Genomic DNA, 27,919 nt, shown 5'->3' with positions numbered 1-27,919 from the left:
CTTTATAGCAGAGATGAAAGAGAAGGTTTGGTATTTGATAATTCTGGGATAAATCCCAATTCTTCCACTGACTAGGTAGGTAAACCTCTGAGAGCTTCTGTGTCGTTATTTATGAATTCTAGTGATTCTCCCATAGAGGCTATTGTGATGATTAGGTAAAATAATGTATTAGGTGTTCAAATAGGTACTGTTATTAAGAAGTCTATCACTTGTCCTTGATTCAAGTTACTCCCTTTTAGGTTTCCTTTGCCCTAGAAACTCAAGGTTGAGTTACTAGAACCACTCAAATCCTCTGGGATTACTTACTGGTGCAGACATAATGAAAACAACCTAAGAGTGGCCTGGTCCTAGAAGCTATAGTATGAGGTATTCGTTTCCACCTGTCAATGTTGAGGGCTAGCAAAACTAGTAGTCGTGGTAATTAACATTTGCTGAGCAGGGTACTTAAAAGTGTTAGGACTTTTAATTTAATCCTTACTACAACCCTCTGAGGTGGATCTTGTATTATTCTTAATATTAAAAATTAAGACATACTAGTTGGGTGAGAATAAGCCATTTGTGCAAAATCACCAAGGTGACAAGTGGTGGGCCAGAATCCAAACCAAGGTCTTTCTGGCACCAGGGCCTGTGCTTCCCCAATGTGTTATCCGGCTTCCCAGACAGATTAAAATATTCATATATCTAAACCCTTTGCATATAACCCGAGATCCCAGGCTCTTGTTTAATGATTTGAGAGCTTAAGCTTAATATTTTACTATCAGGTCCAGTTGTAGGACCTTATTAGGAGAAAGTTCCCAAGGCCGTCCAATTTTTAGGCTGTGGTATAAATTCCCCTGGAGGATAATCTTGTGGTGGGCCAATCCCTTGTGCTTGTGGCTGGGTCGCTTTCATCAAGGCCTCTGACATTTGGCATTTTTCCTGGCAGGCAGCCAAGGGGACTGAGTATTCCTCTGTTTTCTTCTACTTTCATTTTTAACCATTTCCTCTCAAAATAAACAAAAAAGAACTCAGGGAGCTCACTAGTAGAAATGTATCTGAAAAAGCAGTTTGTGAGGGAAATTTGTAGCTGCAGAGGAAAGGAAGTAAAAAGGTGATTGAGGAAAAGGAGGAAACATAGCCATAAAAGGATTAACAGAATTCAGTATCCCCTTGAGCTAGAAAATTTCTGTCTAATTTTAATTTTTTTCATTAAAATTTTTTTTTAACGTTGATTTTTTGAGAGACAGAGCACTAGCGGCGGGGGGGAGGGAGAGAGAGAGAGAGAGAGAGAGAGAGAGAGAGAGAGAGAGAGAGAGGGAGAGAGAGACAGGCGGGGGGGAGTCACAGATTCCAAAGCAGGCTCCAGGTTCCAAGCTATCAGCATAGAGCCGAACATGGGGATCAAACTCATGAACTGCAAGATCATGACCTGAGCTGAAGTCAGACGCTTAACCAATTGAGCCACTCAAGAGCCCCCAAGCTCTAATTTTAAAAGCCACTTAATTCCTCAAAAGAGAGCTATCTCTAAGTATAAAAAAAACGGTCAGGCATTTCTTGATGAGCTACGGAGAATCCCTAAGGTGATTATTTACTTGTGTTTTATCCCCAACCTTTCCCTTTAAGCAAAAGTTTACAGTGGCCTTCTCTTTCCTAACATTTAATTCCCAAACTTGATGTAAAGTAGCAAAGAATTGGCTTAAGTCTGGATCCTTTCTCTCCCTCTTTCACTCATTTAGAAAAGGTGCTGGCAGCTATTCACAAACCACTGACGTGACCACTTAGCGTTACTGACCCTCCGTAAGCGGAAACACTTTTTCCTCCTTCTTTTTCTTTCTTCAAGTACTTAATTGCATGCTCTGCTCTAAGTGATTTACATATCTTAACTCACTGAGTCCCCACAATCCTAAAAGATCCTAACTATGATATCTCTGTTTAATAGATAAACCGAGGATAAAGAGCTTAAGAACTGAGCCACACACACGAGGCTATGAAGTGGGGTGATGGTTTGATAGGAGGGCCTTTAATCTCACAGCAGTCCACCATGGGAGTCAACTTTACAAAGCCTTAGGCACGAGGCTCTGCCAACAACTGGCATGATGGCTCTAACTCACTGTTGCTTATACTACCTCTAACGTACCTGAAGTTCTCACAGTTATTTCAACCATTCGCAATGAAATCTATGAGAAATTAAGAACCTCTTTGTATATATAGGCTCCTTTATCCCTCCTTAAATAGGCTCAGGACTCTTGGGCTTTTGTTCCTGTAGAAACTGGAAAGGATTCTATTTATTCATCCCTCACTGGACAGACACATATAGGCAACATGGCATAGCGTCAGAGTGCAGATATTGGAACCAGACTACAGTTGATCCTTGAACTCAGGGGTCAGAGGGACCAACCCCCACGTAGTCAAAAATCTGCATATAATTTTTGACTCCCCCCAAACTTAACTATTGGTAGCCTGCTGTTGACAGGAAGTCTTACCAATAATATAACAGTCCATTAACACATATTTTGCATAGTCTTTTATACTTCATTCTTACAATAATGTAAGCTAGAGAAAAGAAAAATGTTATTAAAATAATAAAGAAGAGAAAATACATTTATAATACTATACTGCACTTAATGAAGGGGCACCTGGGTGGCTCAGTCGGTTGAGTGTCAGACTTCGGCTCAGGTCACGATCTCACAGTTTGTGGGTTCGAGCCCCACGTCAGACTCTGTGCTGACAGCTCAGAGCCTGGAGCCTGCTTCAGATTCTGTGTCTCCCTCTCTCCCTCTCCCCTGCTCTCTCTCTCTGTCTGTCTTTCAAAAATAAAATAAATGTTAAAATTTTTTTTTTAAAAGAAATCTTATACTGCATTTAATGAAAAAAAAAAGCCCACAAGCAAGTAGACCTGCATAGTTCAAATCTGTGTTGTTCAAGGATCAACTGTACTCTGTTTGAATGGTGGTTTTGCCATTTACTTGCTCAAGGTCACACTGCTTGTTATTGAACCTTTCTGTGTCTCAGGTTCCTTATGTAAAATGGGTTAATGATAACATTGACTTCACACAGTTATTCTGAGTTTTAAATGAGTTAATCCACACTAAATATTATTTAGATTATGCCAGGCACATAGTAAATGCTCAATAAGCATGAAGTATCATTGAACAGATATTTAGGAACTAGAAGTATGCTAGGCACTAGAAATAAAAGTTTATAATCTAGTGGGGGGAAAAAGGGGCACATTCCTTCAATAGAGAGATTTATGTGCTAAGCACAGCACTGGGGGCAAACAGCTAAACAAAACAACCCCACTGCAAATATTTACAAACTACTGGAAGAGGTAAATTGGACAATGATAATGCAGCATGGTGAGTGGTGCAAATGGGGGTAGAAATGGGTAATATTAGAGCACATGGTAGGACAAGGGAACATGATGTTTAAGGGTCAGGAGGCTTCTCACAGGAAGTGAACTCAAGGGGAGACCTGGTAGATAAGAGGGAATTTGCCACAAGAATTCTTGGAACAGGATGTGAAAGGATATGGAGTATGTGCATGTGCATGGGGTAGAGTGAGTTAGTCTTATAGGGTTTGAGGGTTAGGGTGCATGGGATGGGAGGCTGGAAAGAAGGTAGTACCAGATTATTAAGGGCCTTCAGTGCTTTGCTGAGGGTTTTGGACTTTATCTTGTATGTAATAGGGGAAGAACTGTCAAGTCTAGGAATGATATGATCTGTAATCCAGACCAGGATGAAATATGAAGTCAGGGTCATCCATTACAGTGACACTCGTAGATAGTCTGCACTGGAGTGCTGGCCATGGAGATGGAGAAGAGGAGATGTTTGCGGGATATAGGAAGAACTGCTGGAATGTAATGACTGATAAGAGGAGAATGGAAGAATGAGGACAATTCTACATTGCCCTCAAAAATGGTATCCTTCTAGGTATTATGGGTACTTAGTTGGAAAAATTTGAGAAGTACTGGTAGCATAATGGAAAGAACATGAGTTTTGGGAGCTGAGTAGAATTGAATTCAAATCCAGTTTTATCATTTGTTGGTCTCATATTTAGTATAGATAATAATCCTACCTCAAAGTTGATTATATGATAATAAAGTACATTTAAAGCACCTAATACAGTGCTCTGTAGAGTTTTTACAAAGTTGGCACTAGAGGAAGGAAGAAACTCCCAGTGGTGGTGGTAGGCAGTAAGCGCACATAGCCCTCACACCTGTATCTCTGCCTAACCTGTGATCTCTGCATATACAAAATTTGCTCCAAATTTTTCTACACATAATCTCCACCTGTGAACATTACCTGTGGAGGACAGAGGCTTCATCTCCCTATACCCTTATCATTTGTTTGCTTTGGGAGCAACAGAAACCTAAGAGACTCCGGCCAGCAATCAAGAGTAGTATCACTGAAGATCAGCCAAAGCTATTGAGATAATAGCTACCATTTATTAAGTGCTTATTATGGTTGAGCATTGTGCTTATAATTAATTATCTCTTCTGATTTTTCAGTTTTAGGTATAACACCTGGACATGTTCTGTCTCAGCTCTTCGGTAACTCCTGATAAATAATCTGATATCACTATTGAAGAAAGCTTCTGCCAACAATCTTTGGTGTCGTTTCCTCTAATCCACTTCACAGAAGCCAACAATAGTTGGAGTATGGGGAGGAGGGCTGGCTTTCTCTTAGTAAAAAAATAAAATGATGTTTGAGTTCCCACTGGATCAAGTAGGAATGCCTCCCAATGCCTCAGGTAGTGGGTCAGAATTTCAAGAATGTGTTGATTTGGCCTCTTTAGAATAAGAAATGCTAATTTTGATTACAGAATATTTTCCTCATCTAAATTTTAAATTTTATTACCATGTTAGCTGAGGATTCTTCTTTAAAAAGGAAACTGGGTGGGGGGCGGTTGGTGCAGCTGGGTGGCTCAATCAGTTGAGCATCTGACTTCAGCTCAGGTCATGATCTCACGGTTTGTGAGTTCAAGCCCCACATCAGGCTCATTACTGTCATCCTGTCAGTGCAGAACCTGCTTCAGATCCTCTGTCCCCCTCTCTCTGCCCCTCGCCTGCCTGCACTCTCTCAAAAATAAAGAAATATTAAAATTTAAAAAAAAAAGGAAACTGGAAGCATACACAGTCTTAATTATCCTTGTATTCACTTCAAGATCTGTCTTCCAGTCTGCCATCCCAATCTTGTGCTCTTTTGCCTACAGACACTCAGAGATATTCGGTTTTGCTCTTGTTTTTTTTGTCTTGGAACCTACAAGCTCTTTCCTAACTCTTGGTCTCTTGCTTTCAGTCCCCTCTTCCTCCCTCCCTCCTCCTCCTCCTCCTCCTCCTCCTCCTCCTCCTTCTTTTTTTTACTAAATCATTGCAATGCTGGTGTCTTCTCATGATTCAGACCTCAGCACAGAAGGCTTTCTGACCATGCAATACAAAAAAGTTGTCCCTCCCTCACATTACACTCTCACAGTACTTATCACTTTGCAAATAACCTTAGTGATGTATCTGTTTACTTGTTTTCTCTTTGCTTCTTTCCTCCAGTGTGTAAACTCCATGAAAATGAAAGCCTTGCCTATTTTGTTCACCACATAATCCTCAGGGCTCAGAACAGTGCTTGACACACTAGTGGGTGTTTAATAAATAATTGTTGAATTAAATGTTTATTATCAGAATGAAGATGTAATATTAAGTGTGAACTATATTTTCAATTTCCAAAGGGGTTTTTACAGATGCATTTGGAGCTTCATTGGATGTATTAAACCTAAAAACTTGCTATTTATTATAATGCCCAAAATAAAATGTTTTTAAAAAAAATAAGATGGGGTACCTGGGTGACTCAGTTGGTTAAGCATCTGACTTCGGCTCAGGTCATGATCTTGCGGTTGGTGGGTTTGACCCCTGTGTCTGGCTCTGTGCTGACAGCTCAGAGCCTACAGCCTGCTTTGGATTCTGTGTAGCCCTCTCTCCCTGCCCCTCCCCCACTCATTCTCTCTTTCTCTCTCTCTCTGTCCCTCTCAAAAATAAATAAACATTAAAATTAAAAAAAAAATAAGATGAATAATAACAGTATCTTTTTTTCTCCTAAAGTTCTTCCTTTTGGTTTGACATATTCAAAATTAACTTAAATTAAAAGGAAAGGGTATATGTGAAACAAAAAATTATTTTAAAATGGATTATAGGCCTAAATGTAAAGCTAAAACTGTAAAAAATATCTAAAACTTTTAGAAGAAAGCATAGATGAAATCTTTGTGATCTTGAGTTAGACAAACCCATGTTAGATATGACAACAAAAGTATAAGTGACAAAAGAAAAACAGATAAATTGAACTTCACAAAAGAGCACATCAAATAAAAAGCTTTTATGCTGTAGAGGTTACCACCAGGAAAGTGAAAAGTCAGCCTACAAAATGGGGTAAAATATTTACAAATCATATAACTGATAAGGCACTCGAAATCTAGACTATATGAAGAATTCTTTCAATTCAATAATAAAAAGATAAATACACCAGTTAAAATGTAGATAGACATTCTCCAAAGAAGATACAAAAATGGCCAATCAGCATGTGAAAAGCACATCATTAGCCATTAGGGAAATATAAATCAAAGCTACAATGAGATATAGCTTCACACTCATTCACTAGGATGGCCATTATCAAAAAGACGAAACAAGCATTAGTGAGGATGTGGAGAAATTAGAACCTTCATAAGTGTTGGTGTGATTGTAACATGGTGTAGCCTCTTTGGAAAACAGCTTAACTCTTCAAAATATGAAACACAGAGTTACCATATAACCCAACAATTCCATTCATATATATATATATATATATTATAGGAAATGGAAACATGTCCATACAAGCCCTGTAAACAAATATTCACAACAGCAAAACAGAGGAAAAAGACAGAAGTAGCTCAAATGTCCATCAGCTGGTAAATGGATAATTAAAATGTCATCTATCTATATAATAGAATATTATTCAGCCATAAAAAGAAATAAAATACTGACACATACTACAATATGAATGAACCTAGAAAACATTATGCTAAGTGAAAGATGCCAGTCGCAAAAGACCATCTCATTTATATGAGATATCCAGAATCGGTAAATCAATGAGACAGAAAGTAGATAAGTGGTTGCCTAGGACTAGGGGGTGGAGGGAATGGGAAGTGAATGTTAATTGGTATTGGTTTCTTTTTGGAACGATAAAAATGTTCTAAAATTAGGTAGCAGCAATGGTTGCACAACTCTGTGGGGATACCAAAAAACTTTGAATAGTACCCTTTAGACAGGTGAATTATGTATGACCTGTGAATTATATCTCAATAAATCTTTTTGTTTTTAAGAGTACAATGCAGGGAAATAAAAGGAAGGGATGTTTAAAATTAAGAGGATCAAACTTCAAATTGAGTTTGAGGTGGCAAAATAGAGAGTATATTTCTATTTTTAGCTTAGATATTCTAACTTTAGCAAGAGCATAGACTTGCAATTTTATGCTTAGCATTGCATCCTCAGACACAGATTTGCCCTTTTCTTCACAAGTACCACCTTTACTGCTTTTGTTTTAAAAATGCATAATGTATTTAGAGTACACTAAAAATTAGTCTCTTATTTACATTTATGTGGTGCCTGTATCTAGTGTCCCCAAAGTGTTATAATAATAGTTTTACTATTCGATGATAGCACTATAAAGATGAAACACCTTGTTCCCTCTGCCATGGTCCTCACAAGTATAATAGTTGGGTGCCCAGGCTGTGCGATCAGACTGCCTGGACTGTTTCAGGCAATGTGAACTTGGGAGAGACACTTAACTTCAGTGTCCCTATCTGTAAAAGGGAGGCAGAGGTAGTGAAACTAATTACTACATAATGTTGTTCTGAGAATTAAAGGAAATAATGCATGTAGGGAATTTAGCACAAGATGTCAAGAGCATAGTAAATGCTCAAATTGTAGTAGTTGTTAGCAATTGTTATTTTAATTTAGCAACAGTTAGCGATAGAGGATTGAGATTATTAAGAAATGAGTAAAAACAAGTTGCAATGTGGTTGAGAATTGAGTATTAGAATCCTAAAAGTGAGGACTGGAAGGATGTATAATATTCTTATTCTCAGTTTCATTAACATTAGGTAACTATATTCGACATTTAATCAAGATATTTGGATAGTTTTCAGAATTTACTGCTAGAAAACTCTTTATAGAACTTGCTAAAGATAAAGCTGTGAAGTTGTATGAATATTTTTCAGAGAACAATATGTGACTCAAGCATTGCTACAGAGACCTGATATTTTAGGCTACATTCTAATCAGTGGTATCTTACCACTTTTCAGTTTACAACTTATGCCTGTAATTTGAGTAACAAATCGGCCAAGAAGTCTCCTTTCCTCCTCCTTTGCGGTTTATTCAGCCAATATTTTTTCTATGGAAAGTAGCAAGAACTTCTGACTATTTTTTAGGACTATTTTAACTTTTTAGGAGAAGGGAAACATTAGTGAAAATAACCACTTATAAAATAGTAACTGATTGTGGTAAAAGAATAGCCATTTTGAGCTTTATTTGTGTGCTTTAAAAATGGGCCTTAAAATTTTCCCATATTAACCAAAATTCCAGGAAAGAAGAAAGGGAGAGAAGGAACTTAAAAGTACTTACAAGTTTCTCCCTTTTCCCCCCAAAGGTTTTTATTTTTGTTATATTAATGGATAAAATTCTCTGAGGAGCATTAAGTGAACTTTAGAAACTCATAGCTACACAGTTCCCCTATGTGTAGCTTATCTATAAATATTCTTAATGTAATAATACTTGGTGGTCATAAGGATCTGTTTGAGGAAACCGGGGATCTGTACATAGGAAAAAATTACTAAGGATAGGCCTGCCCCACTTCCCAGACTGTGGTAAGAGTAGGTAAGTTAGTCTCTTTGTACTTCATTTTCCTCACCTTAAAGAGGGAATACATGAACTTACTCATAGAGTTGATGAGGATTAAATGAAATACAACATGTAAAGTGCACCAAGCACACAGTAAAATGCCAAGTTTTCGCTCTTATTGTTGTTGTAGTGGCCAGAAAGAGGTAAAAAGGAGCTGTAGCAGATGCCTCAAAGATGCAAATATTAACAGTCCTTGGTAGAGAAAGGGTGTGTTAAAAGCATGGAGATCTTCCAAACTGCACTTGAGCTATTTTCAAAGGGGCACAAAGCGTACAGTCAAAAGCTCCTTGCCTTTTGTCTTGGTAGGAACCACAAGAATCAGAGCTTGTGGAAGCGGGTGGGGTGCAAGTGGCAGGGGCTGAGATGACAGAAAAATAAGTGACTTTGAGGAGTGGGGCTGGATTTAGAAACATGAAAATCACCAGGCTTGCTGCCACATGCCTGAAATACGACTCTTGTTTTCCCTGTTAAGGAATTGATTTAAAATTTGCTCAGAAATTGATAAGATTACATTCAGCCATGTTTACATACCCTGCCTGACATGCAACAGTATTTAAATCTTATTAAAGATTGGAAATTAACTAATAATGGACTGACCTCTATCAGAAGGCAGAGTTTGGATTTAAAAGTTGATGTCAACAGTCTCAGAGTGGAGTTAGAAGACTAGGTTACCTCCTGGCATTAGCACTTAAAGAGGTGTGAATTTGGTAACTCATTTCACCTCTGAAATGGTTTCCATCAGCTGTGAAAAGGGGAAACTACCTAACAAGCTGTTGTTGAGATTAAGGTTATTTGTAACACCTTGAACATAAGAGACACATTTTCTATTTTGTGTAAAAGGGAAAAGGTTGAAAAGTTATGGTGATATATTTAAACACTCTTTAAGTGTTACCAAATATGCTTGAATATGCATTGACATCTATTGCCTTAATGGACCTTACTATTCTCAACTAATATCAACGGTTTTAATAACAGCAATTAATTTGCTGACACATTTCTTTCTCCTCGCTGCATTTCTCAGCACCCCACACACTCAGATGCTTTACAATATTATTTCTTGAACACATTTTACCAACCTTACCTTGCTGGACACTGATGGACAATTGGATCGAGTTCAGAAATTGTTCCTACAAACAGTGCCTTTTTGAGGTTTGCCCCGTATCTAGCTAGTGCTGCACTGTTAAGAGTTAACAGCAATTAAAGCACCCATCGCAACATTCAGGAAAGGCGCGCAATGCTCCTGTGTGATAGTTCAAGTGGTCTTTTTCATTCTGCTAACCGCGTTCACGTCCCCGCGAGAGAAAGCGTATTCCTCCTTCATTTAAACACAAGAGTCTCGATTCATTATTGGCGGTGCAACAGGGCGACTCCAACACCTGGGCAGCTAAGAACTTGGAACAGATCGGGACATGCCTGCGCGAGGCAGCAACCTCCCAGCCCTGGAAGTTTGTGAGTCTCTAATTGTAAAATCTGGAGTCACCTTGACCCTCCCCGGGGAGGTGGGGGAAGTTAGCCCTGGGCCGGAGGCGGGTAAGTAAAACCAAAGACAGAGAACTTTCGCGAGCAAAATACGCCGTCTCGTTTTCCTGTTTTCAGCGTTGCCCGAGACCCAGAGAGTTTAAAGGTGGCAAGAGCAGGTGGCAGGACTCCGCCCACCACAGCGCTTCCCCGCCCTCAGCTCGCACGCTCCACTCCCTCCGTGAGGTCCCTCCTCTTAGGCGCGCGCGAAGAGTTGCAGCGCCGTGCATTCTGGGATTTGTAGTCTTGGAGCCGAGAGCCGCCTCAGGAAAAGCGACTCTGGCCTACATACCCCGTGGTGCCGTGCGGCGCTGGCCGCTCCCGGATGTGTGCCTGGCGCCGGAAGAGAAGACGGCCCCCCTCTCTCGGCCCGGCCATCTTGTGGGAAGAGCTGAAGCAGGCGCTCTTGGCTCGGCGCGGCCCGCTGCAATCCGTGGAGGAACGCGCCGCCGAGCCACCATCATGCCTGGGCACTTACAGGAAGGCTTCGGCTGCGTGGTCACCAACCGATTCGACCAGTTATTTGACGACGAATCGGACCCCTTTGAGGTGTTGAAGGCAGCAGAGAACAAGAAAAAAGAAGCCGGCGGGGGCGGCGTTGGGGGCCCCGGGGCCAAGAGCGCAGCTCAGGCCGCAGCCCAGACCAACTCCAACGCGGCAGGCAAACAGCTGCGTAAAGAGTCCCAGAAAGACCGCAAGAACCCACTGCCCCCCAACGTCGGCGTGGTTGACAAGAAAGAGGAGACGCAGCCGCCCGTGGCGCTTAAGAAAGAAGGTAAAGCTGTGGTAGAAGGTGGGGGAGACCCGGGATGGAGGGAAGGAGCGAGGGGACTTTACGGCTACCACCTGCTTCTGGAGTTCTGAGGGTCCGTGGGAGACTTTGCCGCCGATTTCCTCACGTTTCCTCCACACGACAAAAGCCAGGTCCCGCTAAGGTGCTGGGAGCGTGGTAGCCCCAAGTTCAAACCACCTGCAAGGATCCTGGAGCCATCCCCTTCCCGCTTCAGTTTCTGAGCGGAGGAGCGTGCTCTGGAGATAAGCTGCTCCTCGAGCGTGTTCGCGATCCTGGGAGGCTGTTGCCTTCCCGCCGGATTCGTCGGCGGGCGAGCGCGTGGACCGAGGTTCGGGGAAGCTAGCCACTTGCTGAAGCTTTTGTAGTTACGGGGAAGTGTGGGGTCCACAGCTGCTTGCTGCACGGAGCTCTCCCGAGGCTGCTTTGAGGTGCGGTTGGCTTCTGTCCTGCCATCTTGTCCCACGATGGCGCGGAGTACCCCACTGAAAAGCTGGGGGGGTCGGAGTTTGCACCTGAGCTAGTTCTGTGTCCTACGCTATCATACTGTGGAGCAAGCTGCTGTTCCAGGTGCCACATGTACTTTATTGCCCCCCCCCCCATCCCCTTAACTGTTAAAAACTATAAACTTGGAGTGAAGGAAGCTTTTGGGAAGAGACATTTTGTTACACTGTAGCAAGCAGAAGCGGGAATTCCGAACGAAGACCTGTTATTGCAGGAAATCCTGAGGCTCGTCCTCTGTCCCGTCACCCCTCCTCTCAGTATTTCATATTGGTGGCCCCGCCTGGGCCTCGTGGTGAAATGAGTGCAGAGGCTGTCACAATGTTAGCCATGGCAGAGCTCCTTTGAGTCTGTAGCTTTTTCTCCACATGTGCATGAAGCATGGTCAGGATTCATTGGGCGGTCACAGTTGTCTTGGGGTTGATTTTTGCGTTCTCTTATTGCTGGTTTGTCTTCTGTGATGGATGAAAAAGCAAAAACAGTTGAGGATCAGAAAAAAGTGTACTCGATCGGTAGCAGGTAGGTGTAGAACTTAAGCTCTGAATCTTTGGAGTTGCCTTTTTACGTTGAAAGTTGAAATTATTCTTCACTGCCACGTGCTCGTGAAAGTAGTAGTTTCTCATTTTAGTTGAATTGCATTCAACTAATTGTAAAAATCACAACAATTACGATTTATTATGATATTAGGCTTTGCTTTGGGATTTTTTTTTTTAATACAGAACTTCTGTGATGCTTGGAATGAAGAACCTATGTGATGACTAAAACAAAACAATTCTTGTATTAAAATTACAAGGTGGGGAGAAGCACAATTTGGAGTGTTGGAAAGCATGTGTGCACATTGATTAGACCAAGTATCTATTTAATCTAAGTTTTAAAGCAACCTGTAGCACAGTGGAATAATTATTTAATTTCTGTGTTGAGTAACAGAGACCTGTGTAATTATTTACTATTTTTTGCTCAAGTTCACACCCTTGATCACTAATCCAAAAAAAGTGTGAAAAAATTGAGTCAAATGTATAAATCAAAGTGTACCAGGTAAATGTGTTCACCCATTTTGAATGTTCAAAGCATGAAGATTGGTTTAAACCCCTCAGTTGTTTTGATCATAAAGCCCACTTTTGAGGTAAGCTCTTAACCTCAAACCTAGTATTTTAGGTTACAAAGTTATGGAATTACTTCATAAGTTTATAACCAGGACTGAGTTCACACTCTGTACACTTTCCTTAGGAAAACTTCCATATTAGCTGTCAACATTTTCTTCAGATCAGCAATACATTGCACTCACTTGTTAACCTTAAATTGCATAAAACACAAGCATATAAATATAGGAAAAGTGTTGAATGAAAAAGATTTCAGATCCCTACTACCTGTCAGTTGATGTTGTGGGCATTGGAGAAGGATAGACCTGTAAACTGTCTCCCTGCCTCTTGCAGTGGGAAGAATTGCTACCGAATCATGTGTTCTTTGCCTTTGGATGATAAGTCCTGGCAAATGCTAGAAGTATCTTAGATATGTATTTCGTATTTTATGAGTTTCATAGCTTGTCCATTTGAAGAATTTGAGAGCTGACACAGAACATCGCTAAGAGTGTAGACTAAGGTGTTTTTTAGTTTTGTTTTTTTTTTTTATTGAAAGCCTGGAATCTACTGCAAATCAAATGAGTTTGCAAGTGCAGATAAGAGGGTAAGAAAAGTTTGAATTTTTAAAAATATCTGTCATTGGGTGAATTTATTTAGTAAATTTTTTAGGTTCTGTAAGCATAATAATGAATATTGGGTGGGGAAGGAAGCCATTGTTCATTTGGGTGTGTTTGGCTTGTTGAATATCATTATTAAAGGACTGGTTCCATAGCTCCACCCCAATACACTATACCTGTGACAGCATTTGTTTAAGATGCCTTACGATCTAACATTTGTGGTCTACCCTGAGAGTTTATGTGGATTGGACCTTAAAATTTTATTTAAGAGTTTGATATTTACCATTTGAATTTAGTTACAAGCAACTGAATGATTGGGTGCATTCTGGTGGTGGTCACTTTCTTAGAAAGAATCAGTGAATCAACTTAAGATCCTGTTACAAAACCAATTCCTCAGCTGCTTTTTGACTCAGGCAGAAATTATGGTTTAGGAGTTTAGGCATACCTGAAATTTTACAGTCATGAATTTAATCTACTTGAGGCCACTGATAATGCATATTGGTTGCCTTTGTGGGCCACTGACACAGGAAAAAACTAATGAGGAAATCAGTAAATGTTTTAGCCATCACCTAGTGATCGTTTTTATTTCTTAAATACTGTTTTTAAAGGGATCTATGTGTGTGTGGTTTTTAAAGATTCTTCGGAAACAAAGATACTTGTAAGGGCAAACAAAGAAAGCTCTCCATTTATAATAATGAAATGATTGGACTATTTCCTAGTGGTTGCATAGCAGTATTTTTTTTTTCTCTGTGTGTCCCTGTGAATGGATATGGATGGATACATATGTGAATACATACAAAAATTAATAGAGGAAAATGATACTTTTTTCTGGTTAATTAGCTGTTTGAAACAATGAAGATGTATTCCTCTGTGCCATTTGTTTTCCTATCAGTTTTGTAATTTCATAGAAATTAGTTTTATTTCCTCCAGATTATGTAAAATAAAGTAGGTGGCCTTCACTTTCTCTGAGGGTCCTTATCTGGTGAGTGTGTTGATTTGCTTCAGTATTAACTAATGAATGGCTACTGGTGTTAATTTTTGGTGTCTTGAAAGCCACTATGTATCATATGCCTAAAATTTCTAAAAGTGGGAATTTTAAATTAAGGGATTGTGGCATCTTGAAAAGTGAGAGGAATAATGGCTACCCTGATGACTTACAAGTCATTTACAGGAATGCTTGGGGAGGGAGTGGGATATGATTTGGCAAACTAAATAGAAGTTTGAAACAAATTTATTGTCTTTAAATAGGAATTTCTCTGAAGTACTTTAGAGATGCCCACTTGCCATTTTCAGCAGCAAGTGCTGGATAGTGGATTGAAAGAATAGCAACTTTTTTTTTCTTTTTTTGTCTTTTCGGTAGTCTGCCTAATTTTTTGTGTTGCAAAAACACTGTGCTTATGCAGGTTATTTATCATTTTAGGAATAAGACGTGTTGGAAGAAGACCTGATCAACAGCTGCAGGGTGAAGGGAAAATAATTGATAGGAGACCAGAAAGGCGACCACCTCGTGAACGGCGATTTGAAAAGCCACTTGAAGAAAAGGGTGAAGGAGGAGAATTTTCAGTTGATAGGCAAGATTTTTTAATTTCTTCATATTTGTCAGTTTATAGAGTCATATATTAACACAAAGCTATAAATTGGGCATAATTTGCCAGGTGGCAGTGTGGCTGGTTACATTGATCAGTTTTTTAGAGAAATGTCTGAGTGTATACATTGTTTTACTATGAACATTTTGGTGACAGTTTTTAGTGTTCAGTCTTGGACTTCTTGTAATGAAATACTTCTATCGAATCAGTGGATAATTCTTTTCCTTACTGTCCCCAGATGTTGTTAGCAGGAAAGTCCTGTTGGGTAATTGTTTATAGGAAAACAGATGACTTGTGCACATTAGATGCATTTATTTTTATTTTGAAGTGTATTGGTGAGGTGTAGTGGTTTTACTGGATTATAATGCGAAATGAATAACCATGAAAAAGTATAGGCACTGGCAGTAAAGTTTTAGAGAAAGCAAAAATTTCTCGTCTGTGGGGAGCTTCCTAGTTCTGATTTCTGTGTTTGGAAGTAGATTGTTTTGAATTTTCTGAAACGTGTTTAACCACTGCATTATTAGCCAGTAAATATGTTTTTGCATTTGAGTCTTTGGATGAATTTTCCTTATTTTTTGTTTTTCCTGGAAACCTTGGAGGAGGTATATAATATTTTTTTGTTTGTTGTAGACCGATTATTGATCGGCCTATCCGAGGCCGTGGTGGTCTTGGAAGAGGTCGAGGAGGCCGTGGACGTGGAATGGGCCGAGGAGATGGATTTGATTCTCGTGGCAAACGTGAATTTGATAGGCATAGTGGAAGTGATAGATCGTAAGTCTTATATAGGTTTTTATTATATTTTTACATGTGAATTTGCTTCCTTAATTAGACAAAATTTGAATTTCTAGAATTAAAGAGTACTATGTTAACTCAGTTTTGTTAGTTCTTTTTCACATTACAGTGGCCTGAAGCATGAAGACAAACGTGGAGGTAGCGGCTCTCACAACTGGGGAACTGTCAAAGATGAATTAACGTTGGTATTCTGAATTTTTAAAATAATGCTTAAATAAGATTCTATACTTTATTAGAGTTTTATCTATACCTATTAAGTTTTACTTGTCCTAGGACAAGAACAGATGCTCTCATCTGAGAGCTACTTCCTTATACTATCTCGTTGGATGTATTTGAATACAATATGTCAAATGACCAATTTTTCTATATTTTAATATATGTGATGTTCATTTTTCTTTTCATATGGCAGTGTAGCTTTTCAAACCCTACGTTTAAGTTATTTGGGTATGCTGATTTCCTGTATGTTTTTAATAGTTCCTTTTCTAGCTGTTGACCTGTGTGGTCATTAGAAAAGTTTGATAGGCTGTTGAAACTTTGTTTTTGAGCAAGCTACTCTGTCCTGCTACTTTTTGAATAAAGTACTTGAACTATAACTTGGAATTAGTATGCAGTTTTAAGTTATTTTCTGTTAGGTCTACCGGGAAGTTTATTTAGTAAGAAAAGATTGTTAGGGAATGTGAAGACTTTAAAACATTTTTGTATAAAGAATTCTTCAGCTACATGTAAATGGACCTAGATGCTTTTCTTTTTCTTTTTTCCTTAGAGAGTCCCCAAAATACATTCAGAAACCAATATCTTATAATTGCAGTGACTTGGATCAATCAAATGTGACTGAGGAAACACCTGAAGGTGAAGAACATCCAGTTGCAGACACTGAAAATAAGTAAGTGGTTTTATGTGTACTGGTAATGCCCCAGCATTGCAATCAGTTTGGGTTTTTACCAAGAAAAGAGCATGCAGGTTTAATGCTACTATTTGGTGGTTTTTAACCAGAGACTTTTGTGGTGCCCCAATCCCTCAAATAGTATCTATTTAGAGGACTGCTTTACACATTTTTATATTGGACTATAATGGCTTGAAAAATAGAAATGGATATTTCTATTTGAAATTACCATTGTTGTCTTTTAAAAGATAAGGAAAATGCATATTTTACAGTATGAACAGTAATACTTGTTCACCTTAAGAACAAAAATTAACTGTTTAACCTGAGAATGGAGAATAGGAAAAAGGTGCCCTGCATTTTATTTAGCTATACTTTATGTGGTAGACAAGTTGTAATGAATAATCCTAGTGATGATAGCTGTCCAGAGACATTGAATAGGTGGAAGCTAAAACTGGGGGTTTCTAAAAATTAGACCAAGTGGTTGACATAAGAGAATTGTAGTATTTAGAATGCATAGGTGGTAGTACTTTGGAGTCTATGTAAATTTTATTCCAAAATAGTTTAAAACTAGAAAATGTGACCATTTTAAAATTGGTTTCTCTGTCTCTGAAGGCTTCCCCCCCCTTCCCCCCCATAGAATTTGGAACATAGCATTGTTGTCTTGTTTTTAAATGTATGAGGAGAGCAAGAGCCAGAATATGTTACTAATTTACTGGCTTTCTTAATCCTTTTCATTTTCTGAGTTTTTTAGATATAAGACTTGGTTTTGAAGTTTTCATTCAAGGGTGGAAGAATTGTAAAAGTTCAAGTTATGCTGGTGGAAATAATTTACTGCCTTCCTCTAGTTTCCATCAACCCAAGCAGAAGTTACATGCCAGTCATTTATTATATATAGTAATATGGATTAAAGTCTGGAATTGCCAGTTTTTTAGGGTTTGTGTAATTGCTAGTTATTTAGGGCTTTTGTTTATGTAGAGAGGGCTAGCCCACGAGTGGGGGAGGGGCAGAGGGTGAGGGAGAGCGAGAATCCCAAGCAGGCTCCACAGTAGGCAGAGCCTGACATGCGACCGTGAGATCATGACCTGAGCCAAAATCAAGAGTTGGATGCTTAACCCACTGAGCCACCCAGGCACCCCGGGTTTGTGTAATCTTAATCAGAGTATATTTAAATCCGTCAGAGAGGGGATGCTTTTCTTCTTTTTCTCCAAAAGTTGCGCCTACAGTGAACCATTATTGGTAATAGTATCATATTCCATGGGTTTGTTTGAAGAAAGAATAATAATTTACTATTAGAGTAGATAAACATACATGGTATTAAGTGATCTGTTACACTTGGGGTAATATAAATTTCACTTATATGAAACTACGAAATCATAATTTTGAGTGGTAAAACTGTTTATCGGAAGAAATTAATGTATTGATAGTGTATTGCAAACAAATCTTTCGCTCAGGACCCAGGAATACAATTGAGGGTATTTGGGCTAAAGAAGATCAAGATTATGACATTAGAGCAGGGGAGAATCTGAATATAGTATTCCATCTTATATGTGGAAGTATAAATTTAGGAAGCATAGCTTTGATTAAGAGTCACAGGCTGACTTTGATTAACTGCCTTATATTTAGTTCCCAGAGCCTTTATTTTATTTCATTTGATCGTTTCAACAACCCTTGAAGATAGAGGTCATGATCTCATGACGTGGTAAAGGTATGCTGAGTTCTATTCTTGGCTGTGTCATGACTTGGGAGTAACTAGGATCTTTTTTTGATCCTTAGTTTTCTCATTTGCAAAGTGACAGAGTTGGATTAGATATTGCTAGCCAAGGTATCATTTATTAAGTGTAAACTTGGTACAGGAAGTTTTAAGATAGGATATGTTGAACAGTGAAAAGTAGCATGGAAGGGAGATAGATATTTGAGCTCTCAGGCTAACTGAGTCACCTGCTATCTTTGGAAGGAAGCAAGGCTCCCAAAATAGCAAACAACTTGTTTGGTGACAATTACAAGTTGAGATTAGACTGAAATAATGGATTCCTAGGCCCATGCTTTGTTTTTGAAAAAAAGGGAAAGGATAGTATATAATAGTTCTAACTAATTTAGTATTAAGTTTTGAAATTGGTGTGTTTTGTGGAAGGTTCCAGTATTGGTGAAGCTGCAGTTTCCTGTCCATGTCAGGTTGATTTGAAAGTTTGGAGTATACAGGATTTTGGATTTATAGGTGTACTTGGCTTTTAAAATTGTTTTGCTATGAGCGTTAGTTGATAAAAGAAAGGATAGAGGAATAGTTCTTTTATATTCTAGAATATGAGTCCTGGTTGTTCAGTCATCCTAGATGATTGCCTTTATTTTTGTTATAAGTTCTATATTGTGGGAAATTAGTAAAATTAAAAAGTGTTTTAGGAGAAGCTAAGCCTAATATTTTAATCACATAAGAGTATGTATGGTTTTAAAGAAGTATGTTTTTAAGAAATGTGTATTTTAGGTAAAGATAATTCAAAATTGTATATTCCTCAGTTTATCCATGCTTTCACTAATTCAACAAGTACTGAATTCTAGCCTCCACCAAGTTACATGTTAACCTTTGGGTTACAAAGAGGACTGGGGTCTTCTTGTCCTTGAGTAGTGTCTTAAAGAATACCAACTAGTCAAGATTAGCTGCTTCCTTATAATTGTAAATTAGGATTTTATCAGCTTTAAAAGAACTACCAGCTATAAAACAAATATGTTTTCACAGGGAGAATGAAGTTGAAGAAGTAAAGGAAGAGGGTCCAAAAGAAATGACTTTGGATGAGTGGAAAGCTATTCAAAATAAGGACCGGGCAAAAGTAGAATTTAATATCCGAAAACCAAATGAAGGTGCTGATGGGCAGTGGAAGAAGGGATTTGTTCTTCATAAGTCAAAGAGTGAAGAGGTAAAATTAAGTTTTGTGGTGTTTGGAAATGTTCAGATGTGTATTGAATTGTATTTATACTTTTTAAAAATATGACATGGGTAATCTGTTTTTAGAAAACCTTTACCTAGGATCATTTGGGGTAGATAAACTTTCAAAAAGGAAATAAATTGCATTACTATATGTGTCAAGAAAAGTAGTCCTTTAATCAGTCCACAATGTATCTAATGTGGTTTTGTTTTTTTCCTAAAAAGCAGTTGGGTATCATAAAATTAGTGTCTTAGAAATAAGGTAGGTCTTTTCAGAGTTGTGCTAATATTTAAAAAGTCTTGCCTAACTGGGAATCAGTTGAAAGATTTGCATATTCGTGTGGCTTAATCTAAAATAAATTAGTGGCTTCATTAGTATTAAATTTTTCAAATTCTGCCTGTGCCATTTATAATGATCAAGACTCTTCAAAAAATGTTTTCCTTTATTGAGGATTGATGTCTTACAGGAACCAGCAAATTGGTTTACTAACAAAAATATTTGAGAAAGGCATGTTGGTGGTTTTTGATTTGGTAACAGTCATAGGGGTGGGTTCTTAGAGGAATGGCCCATTGCCCATGATTTAGGGCTTGTACAAGTGTGAGATTTTGATTATAAAGTGAAGTTGAAATGTTTTTGTTACTAAGGCAACCTGCAATAAAAAGATTCGGTAAGATATTGCATCTTAATTTTCTAAACAAATAGCTGTGAAACAAACTTGGAAACATTTTGAAATAAAGGTTGAAGAGACTTAAATATTCTGGGTTTAGAGATGATTTTTTAAGCATTGACTCCATAAAAATGGGGACTTTGTCTTAAGTGCCAAGTCCTGTAGGAAAAAAAAAACCTTTTTGCTTCATTTGAATGCCTTTGGTTATTTTTTTTGTAAGTTTTGCAGATAAAGTTGTGTATTAGGGTTAAGCAAATAGGATTCCTGATTAAAAAAATCATGAAAGTTCATCTTGGAGAGGTTGTTAATTTGCAGTAATTATTAAACTGCTTAGGTTAAAATGGGAAAGATTTACTTAGGCAACTTGACAAAATGATTTGTAACTTTTTTGGGGTCCCGATAGAACTTTTCTCTAGAACAAGACACACATACACAAAATACTGATCTATTTTACATGATTCATGAATACCCTGAAGTCTCTTCATGCATTTTATAGACCTTGGGTTAGGTATGATAGTTTTAAGTACTATTTTACATTGAACTTTTCAAAAATAATTCTACAAACTGATGTATATGATTAGAAATTTTTGAAAATTAAGTTGTGAAATTTGTTATGAATAACTTTAAAACCAGGACATGTTTGTTATCAAACCACTTTTATGTGTTTGGATCCTTTTTGTTCATGTTGCTTTTGTGATGTGGGTACCTGTTTAGATCTGGCCTTATTGACATATATGGTCTTGCAGTTTATGTATAGGTCTTCAAGATTGTTGTAGTATGTTTTAAGTGCTCTTTCTCTTTTACATATCCTAATCCTCACAACAAACTAGTAGTTAGGAAAAACAAGAAACTTTAGAAATGGAAAACTGAATTAGGTTGTTAATTGACAGGTGAAGTCAGAGCTCTTAGTTCCTGATTATCCTTCATGGTTCTAGAAAAAAAACTGCAGATTTGTTCTAGCTGCTTTAAAGGGATGTGCCCTGAACATCCAGACTTTGTCTTTATTAGTGTAGTACAACCTTTGAGGTGCTTCAGTAGTATATCAATTAGGCTTTTTTGCTTCTGTGCTCTAGAAACTTATAAAACACTTCTAATTAATGAATTGATACTGTTGCTTTGCAGTAGCAAATGTTTAAAAATTAAGCAATTCGTATATATAATTGACTTTAATTTGCCAGTTGTTTTGTGGATTTACATTTAAACATTAACTTAAATGGATATTCTAAAAAGAACCTTCTACTGCCTTTTAGATTAGGTTGGCCTAGCACTGAAAAATGACAATTTGGATATTACACAATTAGAGGGGTGAAAACATAGATATAACTACAAAATTTACCTGTACTTTAAAGGGTAGTTATTAACAGTTGTAGTGTTACAACATTTAGAAAGAACAAAATGTTCATTGTTCCTTCAGAAAAGGATTGTACCTGTATTTAGGAAAACTAAAACATACTTTTCAAGTAGTATAAGAAAAGTTTCCAACTAGAAGATTAAAACCCATTCATCCCGGGGTGCCTGTGTGGCTCAGTCAGTTAAGCATCCAACTTCGGCTCTGGTCATGATCCCACGGCTTGTGAGTTCAAGCCCCGCATCCGGCTCTGTGCTGACAGCTCAGAGCCTGGAACCTGCTTCGGATTCTGTGTCTCCCTCTCTATCTCCCCCTCCCCTGCTTGCGTGTACTCTCTCTCTCTCGCTCTCTCTCAAAAGTAAACATTAAAAAAATTAAAACACATTCATCCCAAACATATAAGAAGAAATTAAGAATTAAACAGTGTAAAATTCTCTGGCTTTTGTTTTGTTTTGCAGAGTGGGTGGTATACCTTATACATAAATACAGAGGAGGATCTGGATTCCACAAACATGTTGACTTTAAGGTTACCTGGCTATATTTAAGGCTTGGATTTATTTGTGCTTAGCTTTCAAGGTTCCCTGATGTAAAGTTGTGTTTCATTTGAATCTGTAGTTCTCCAGTTTAAGGGGAAGAACATATAGTTGTACATGAACAGAAAAGCATTCTGAGAAGTTTATACGTGACTTCTTTTTCCAAGTCATACTTGGAAGAGTACAGAGCCAGAGTTCTCTTCATAACTTAAAAAGGGATTCAGTTAATCACCAGTACAAACCTTACATCTATCCAGAAGTCTTCATCTGAAGGACACATATCATTTTTGATATATTCACACAAAGTGCAGATTGGATTTTGGTCTTTTTAAAAGAAAGTTAATTATTTAGAAATTAGTGGTGTTGCTTTCCTATTAATCATCCCATGGCCCACTCTTAAATTTTTAGGCTCATGCTGAAGATTCGGTTATGGACCATCATTTCCGGAAGCCAGCAAATGATATAACGTCTCAGCTGGAGATCAATTTTGGAGACCTTGGCCGCCCAGGACGTGGTGGCAGGGGAGGGCGAGGTGGCCGTGGGCGTGGTGGACGTCCAAACCGTGGCAGCAGAACTGACAAGGTAATTTTAAGACTTCTTTAAGTAATTTGAAGACCTCTCTTTGGTAAAGCAGTGCCCTATGTCCATTTTGGGGATATGAATAGAAGAAGAAAAAAGAAGTAGACATACCTTCAAGAAACTACATTTTAGGCTATATTTTTGTTTAAAGTATTTAAAGTGATTGAATTGTGCTGCTAGTAAAATTATCACTTTGTTCAGTACTTATTAGGTGCTGGTCATGGTGCTGTGCTAGGCATTTTAGGTACTTAATTCTTGTTAGCACACTGACATCCCTGTTTTACAGAAGGAGAAATTTAGATACAGGGAACCAAGTTAACTCTTGGCCTTTGCTAAGGTCTACTTGAAATGCCAGCCTCTTCCTTTGCCTTGACTCTTTGCTGCTTTTTTTAGGTCTCAGCTAAATGTTAACATTAATAACATTTGTGTCCATAATTGTGTGACACAAGATGATATTGTCACTTTTTTTTTACTATAGTGTGAAAGCTGGAATTCATTCATGTCCTAGTTTTATAATCTAATGCCTTGCACAGTGTGTGTGACATGAAACAAGTTCTTAAGAAATATTTTGATAGAAGCCCTACTAATTGATGAATTTGAACTCTGATTTGTTTGATGCCAAAGTATCATGACTAGATATTATTAAACTAAAGTATTAGAGGTAATACTTGGGTTAAGTTAGTTCTTTGTCTCTAATGGTGTGGCTAGGAAACAACAATGATGCCTTCCTGAATTCTCAACACCTGATGTGCAAATCATTTACTTGATTTAGTCTGTCAGTGTTTGATTATAGTGGTAGATTAGTATAACAGATTTTATGCTTGTCCATAATGGGTGATAATTTCTTGTTTCTTCCTCTGACATCAGGTTTTTTTAAAAAGATCACTGTTGTGTATATGGGCTCTTTCAACACATTTCTGTTGTTATTTGTACTTTATAAATAGCAGTTGGGTCCCTTTCTAACACTGATGAATGTGCTGCTTAAATCATTTTATGTAACAAGTTTCTTAGCCTGCTTTCAAATTGATGCCATTCATATTGAGCAAGGGAGGAAAAAATTACTAAACAACAAAGTAAGAATTCCACACACATATTCCATGTGAGTCTACTTGTGTGATTTATTAGAAAACTAAACCCATGATATTATTAAGCAAGTTTTATAGGTTTTGATAAAAACTTAGGAAAAGGCTCATTGTAAATATTTATAGTTTTATTCTGATCCATAACTTTGACTTTTGAGTAAAGCTTTTGCCACATTTTACTTAGTATTTTATTTAACCTCATGATTTTTTAGAGTTGCGTGTCTGAATGTAGACACTGGCAATCCAAGATTCTAGAATTGTTCATTTTGGTTTCTTTCTTTTTCAGTCAAGTGCTTCTGCTCCTGATGTAGATGACCCTGAGGCATTCCCAGCTCTGGCTTAACTGGATGCCATAAGACAACCCTGGTTCCTTTGTGGACCCTCCCATCTGAGGTTTTGCATGCTTAAGGATCCCAAACGACTTAAGAATTTAAAAAAAAAAAAAAAAAGACTGTCATTCATACCATTCACACCTAAAGACTGAATTTTATCTGTTTTGAAAATGAACTTCTCTCGCTACACAGAAGTAACAATATGGTAGTCAGTTTTGTATTTAGAAATGTATTGGTAGCAGGGATGTTTTCATAATTTTCAGAGATTATGCATTCTTCATGAATACTTTTGTATTGCTGCTTGCAAATATGCATTTCCAAACTTGAAATATAGGTGTGAACAGTGTGTACCAGTTTAAAGCTTTCACTTCATTTGTGTTTTTTAATTAAGGATTTAGATGTTCTCTCAATTACAAACTGGTTTTAAATATTGGACATAATATCAGTTTTAATACCTGCTTTGCATTTTCACACATGGTCAACTGGGTCATGTAAACTGATTTGTCAAATTTTATGCTGTGTGGAATACTAATACTACTTTATGTATTTTAACTTAGTTTTAATATTTTCATTTCTGGGGAAAATCTTTTTTCACTTCTCATGATAGCTGTTATATATGCTAAATCTTTATATACAGAACTATCAGTACTTGAACAAATTCAAAGCACATTGGTTTATTAACCCTTGCTCCTGCATGGTTCATTAGGTTCAAATTTATAATTGATTGACAATTTCACCTATATTTACTTTTAAAATGTGTGACTGTCCCCCATTTTAAAAACCAAACTAGACACCTTGTTGGTGAAGGTTTAAGCTACTTGTTGGTACACATCCTATCAAGTGAAGTAGTTTTATGGGTGTTGGGTTTTTTCTTCTCCAAAGGGTGGGTGGAACAAGTTGATTTGGCTACTGCGTACTATTTAAACTGTTCTGTAAAATAAGTGTCTGGCTACTCAGTATGATTTGTGTGTGGAAGGTCCCAAATCAAAATTATTCTTCCATAATCAACAGCCTTTTAACCCTTGCTTTTTTCTTAAAAAACCAAAGGGCACTGGTTTGTATGGTAAGATGGGGGGGGGGGGGCGGGGGTATGTTAATTTTTGGAATTTGGAGAGCAGACAGCTTTACTTTATAAGGTTGGAACAGCAGCACCGTCCTTGAAATATAAACCAAAAATCTTACTGTTTCTGAATTTCCTATATTGCTATTAATTTTGGTCTTAAGTTGATAGATGACTGTTCCACAGAAAGTGACAAGTAAGTATCTTTTACCTCTTCCTCAGAAAATTAGGTTAATGGGTTCCTTGAATGGGAGCATCACCACATACATGGAGAGAATTCTCAACAAACAGATCAGATATTCTAGGATTTTTTTTTTTTTGGGTCACATTTATTGGTAAACAGGAAAGGAACTTAATGTACAGTTTTAAAGATCTTTTGTCAGTATTTTCTACCTGTGTATGGTAATGTCCAATTTTAAAAATACTGAAGATCTTAAATCAGAATGTCTGCTATTTAGCTGATTAATTCTCCCATATACTTCTAAAAGAGAAATTGTACAGTACAAGAGTTATTCATTTGGATTAGATTTATAATCTAGTTACCTGTTAGTTTGACATTTTAGGAAGGAGGTAATTGGTTTTTAATGATGCATAAACTTTTGTGCTGGTGTTTTGGATCTTATGATGCTGAGCATGTTCTGCACTGGTGCTAATGTCTAATATAATTTTATATTTACAAACATACCTGCTACCCAGAGGCAAGTATTAATTTAGTCCATATGGACTATTGACCCCTCTTGAGATTGCAACATACACCCTCCTAAATCATTGTGGTTAGACTTCCAAGTTCCTTAAACTTGTTTCTGGACGTGTAATGTTTGTAAACCTTGATTTTTAGCAACCTATAGAAAGCACCTCCTATTAAAAACACTTCACAAGTTCTACTTAGTGTCAGCCATTGCTGGCATTCTGTCACTGTAGAATACAGCAATATCTGGTATGTTGCAAGCTTTCAAGATAGCCTGAACTTTAAAAAGTTGGTCCATTAGTTGTATCTGATGGATGTAAATTTGCCTCCTAGTTCACTTTGTGTCAAGAGCTAAAACTGTGAACCTAACTTTCTCTTATTGGTGGGTAATAACTGAAAATAAAGATTTTATTTTCATGCTCACTTCTTAAAAGTCATGAAAACAAATAGGAGCCCATTTATCGTTACGTGTTTTCTGACCTGTGTGTGCACCCCCAAAATAATCATTCCCCCCCTTATATTTAGATTTTATTTATGTGGGGTTTTTGTTAAACCAGGCTGTTGGATCACATTTGGAAGGGATACCTATTTCAATTAGAAAGCTGAATTCTTAACTTGTAAAATGAATTTCAAGGATTAACAGGACAATTGGCATTTCTTTTAGCAAATCACATTTTGAGTGTGAAAGTTAATCATACTGAATACCACTTTTTTTTTTAAACAAATGATACAATACTAAAAATCCCTTAATACAGGTCTCTAAATAATAGTGGTTCCTGACTGAATGTTGTAGTAAACTTTTATTTTGGTGCTTTTACATGGGAATAATGCCAGAGTTGATATTTATTACTAAGACATTTTCAGCTTGCATTCACATAATTGGGATTTAGTTTATTTTTTAGTTTAATAGTCTTTTGAGACCTGTGTGGAATTAGGAAAGATTTTAAAATGTAGTAGGTACTACACATTCAGTTACTTAGTTTTATTTTAAACATGGAAGCAGGACACATCTCTAGGGTTGTAAATATATTTGGGGCTTATTTCTTGGTATAGGTTTGAAGGGAGACTATGAAGTACTCATTCTAATTGTATTATTTTTCCAATTGCTAGAGATCATTGCACTGAAATAGGAAAATTTTATTGTGCCATTAGGAAGTTTCATACAAAATCTAAATATTGTGTATTGGATATTTAAAACACATCTTTAAGAGCACTAGCATTACGTGGAAGGAACCAAAAATATTAAAAGGTTAAAACAAGTGTGAAGCTCCTGGAACCTGAATGATTGTGATTTTAAGGTAAGATTATATCAGATATATTAATGGATAGCCGTCCCAACTTTGAAGGAACTGGTATAGCAGATTCTAGGGCTTTCCAATACACGTAAATTCTACTTTCTAAAGAAAGTAAATTAATACTTAAAAAGTAGATTATAACCCATAATTTCCTAATTCTGAAATTAACCTGTGTTTAGCAAGTCTAAACATAAGTCCCATTTCCAAATTAGCCGGAGAAGGCCCAAAATGTGATTACTAGTATGCTTTACAGAGTAATAACAACTTGTAAAATGATCTCTTACCAAAGTTTCAGACCTAGAAATTAGTGAAATAATTCATTAACATGATTTACAAAACTGTCAAAGTTTATCATTAAGATGTTTATTAAGTGGCAGGTTTTAGAAATCTGGGTTCAGTTCCTTTTTGCTCAGCCTAGGTTTACCTTGGACATGTCCTCAACTTAAATCCTATGTGATTTTTAAGTTAGGTAAATATGAAGGTCATAGGAGGAGTGATTGAAGTAAGCCTGTTTCAGGCTGAGAGGAATTCACTAGATCAAAGAATATAGAGAAAAATTGTAACTAAAGGATGAGAAGTTTAATTTCATAAAATGGTTATGATATAAAGATACATTATTACTATCAAGATTTTGGCTTCAGGGAGATAGTTAACATTGGAAATGAGTGTTTAAGTTCTGTATCTAAGCTAGGAGTCCACAGACTTCAGCCTGTGGCCTGCTTTTGTACAGTTGAGCAAAGAATGACTTCTACATT

General features: G+C 37.4%; 1 protein-coding gene and 1 long non-coding RNA gene across 7 annotated transcripts in view; one reads left to right on the top strand and one right to left on the bottom strand.

Moving 5' to 3' along the window:
- The window catches only part of LOC113599321 (uncharacterized), a 45,013-nt gene extending 32,342 nt beyond the window's left edge, over window positions 1–12,671 (bottom strand). For 2 of the 3 annotated variants that reach the window (XR_008294934.1, XR_003420139.2), the window contains exon 1: window positions 9,978–10,670. This is a non-coding gene — a long non-coding RNA (uncharacterized LOC113599321). Of the gene's footprint in view, window positions 1–9,977; window positions 10,671–11,260 lie in introns of those variants that run through there. The other variant, XR_008294935.1, reaches the window with a different exon arrangement.
- On the top strand, window positions 10,737–26,292 carry SERBP1 (SERPINE1 mRNA binding protein 1). Of its 4 annotated transcripts, none has more exons than XM_015083386.3 (8): window positions 10,737–11,189; window positions 14,822–14,972; window positions 15,618–15,758; window positions 15,889–15,960; window positions 16,588–16,662; window positions 19,394–19,571; window positions 22,537–22,710; window positions 24,076–26,292. In XM_015083386.3, the coding sequence occupies exons 1-8, from the start codon at window positions 10,877–10,879 to the stop codon at window positions 24,130–24,132; spliced, it is 1,161 nt and encodes a 386-aa protein (XP_014938872.1). In that variant the 5' UTR covers window positions 10,737–10,876; the 3' UTR covers window positions 24,133–26,292. The 4 variants fall into 4 exon arrangements, with proteins under 4 accessions (XP_014938872.1, XP_014938869.1, XP_014938870.1 ...); XM_015083383.3 differs by having other exon boundaries at window positions 10,764–11,189; window positions 15,871–15,960; window positions 16,543–16,662; XM_015083384.3 differs by having other exon boundaries at window positions 10,766–11,189; window positions 16,543–16,662.
- The last annotated feature ends 1,627 nt before the right edge of the window (window positions 26,293–27,919 follow it).

This window comes from Acinonyx jubatus, chromosome C1 (genome assembly GCF_027475565.1).
Source record: "Acinonyx jubatus isolate Ajub_Pintada_27869175 chromosome C1, VMU_Ajub_asm_v1.0, whole genome shotgun sequence".
Classification (NCBI taxonomy): Eukaryota; Metazoa; Chordata; class Mammalia; order Carnivora; family Felidae; genus Acinonyx; species Acinonyx jubatus.
The sequence above is the reverse complement of the archived record's forward strand: the minus strand, read 5'-3'. Positions and strand labels throughout refer to the sequence as shown.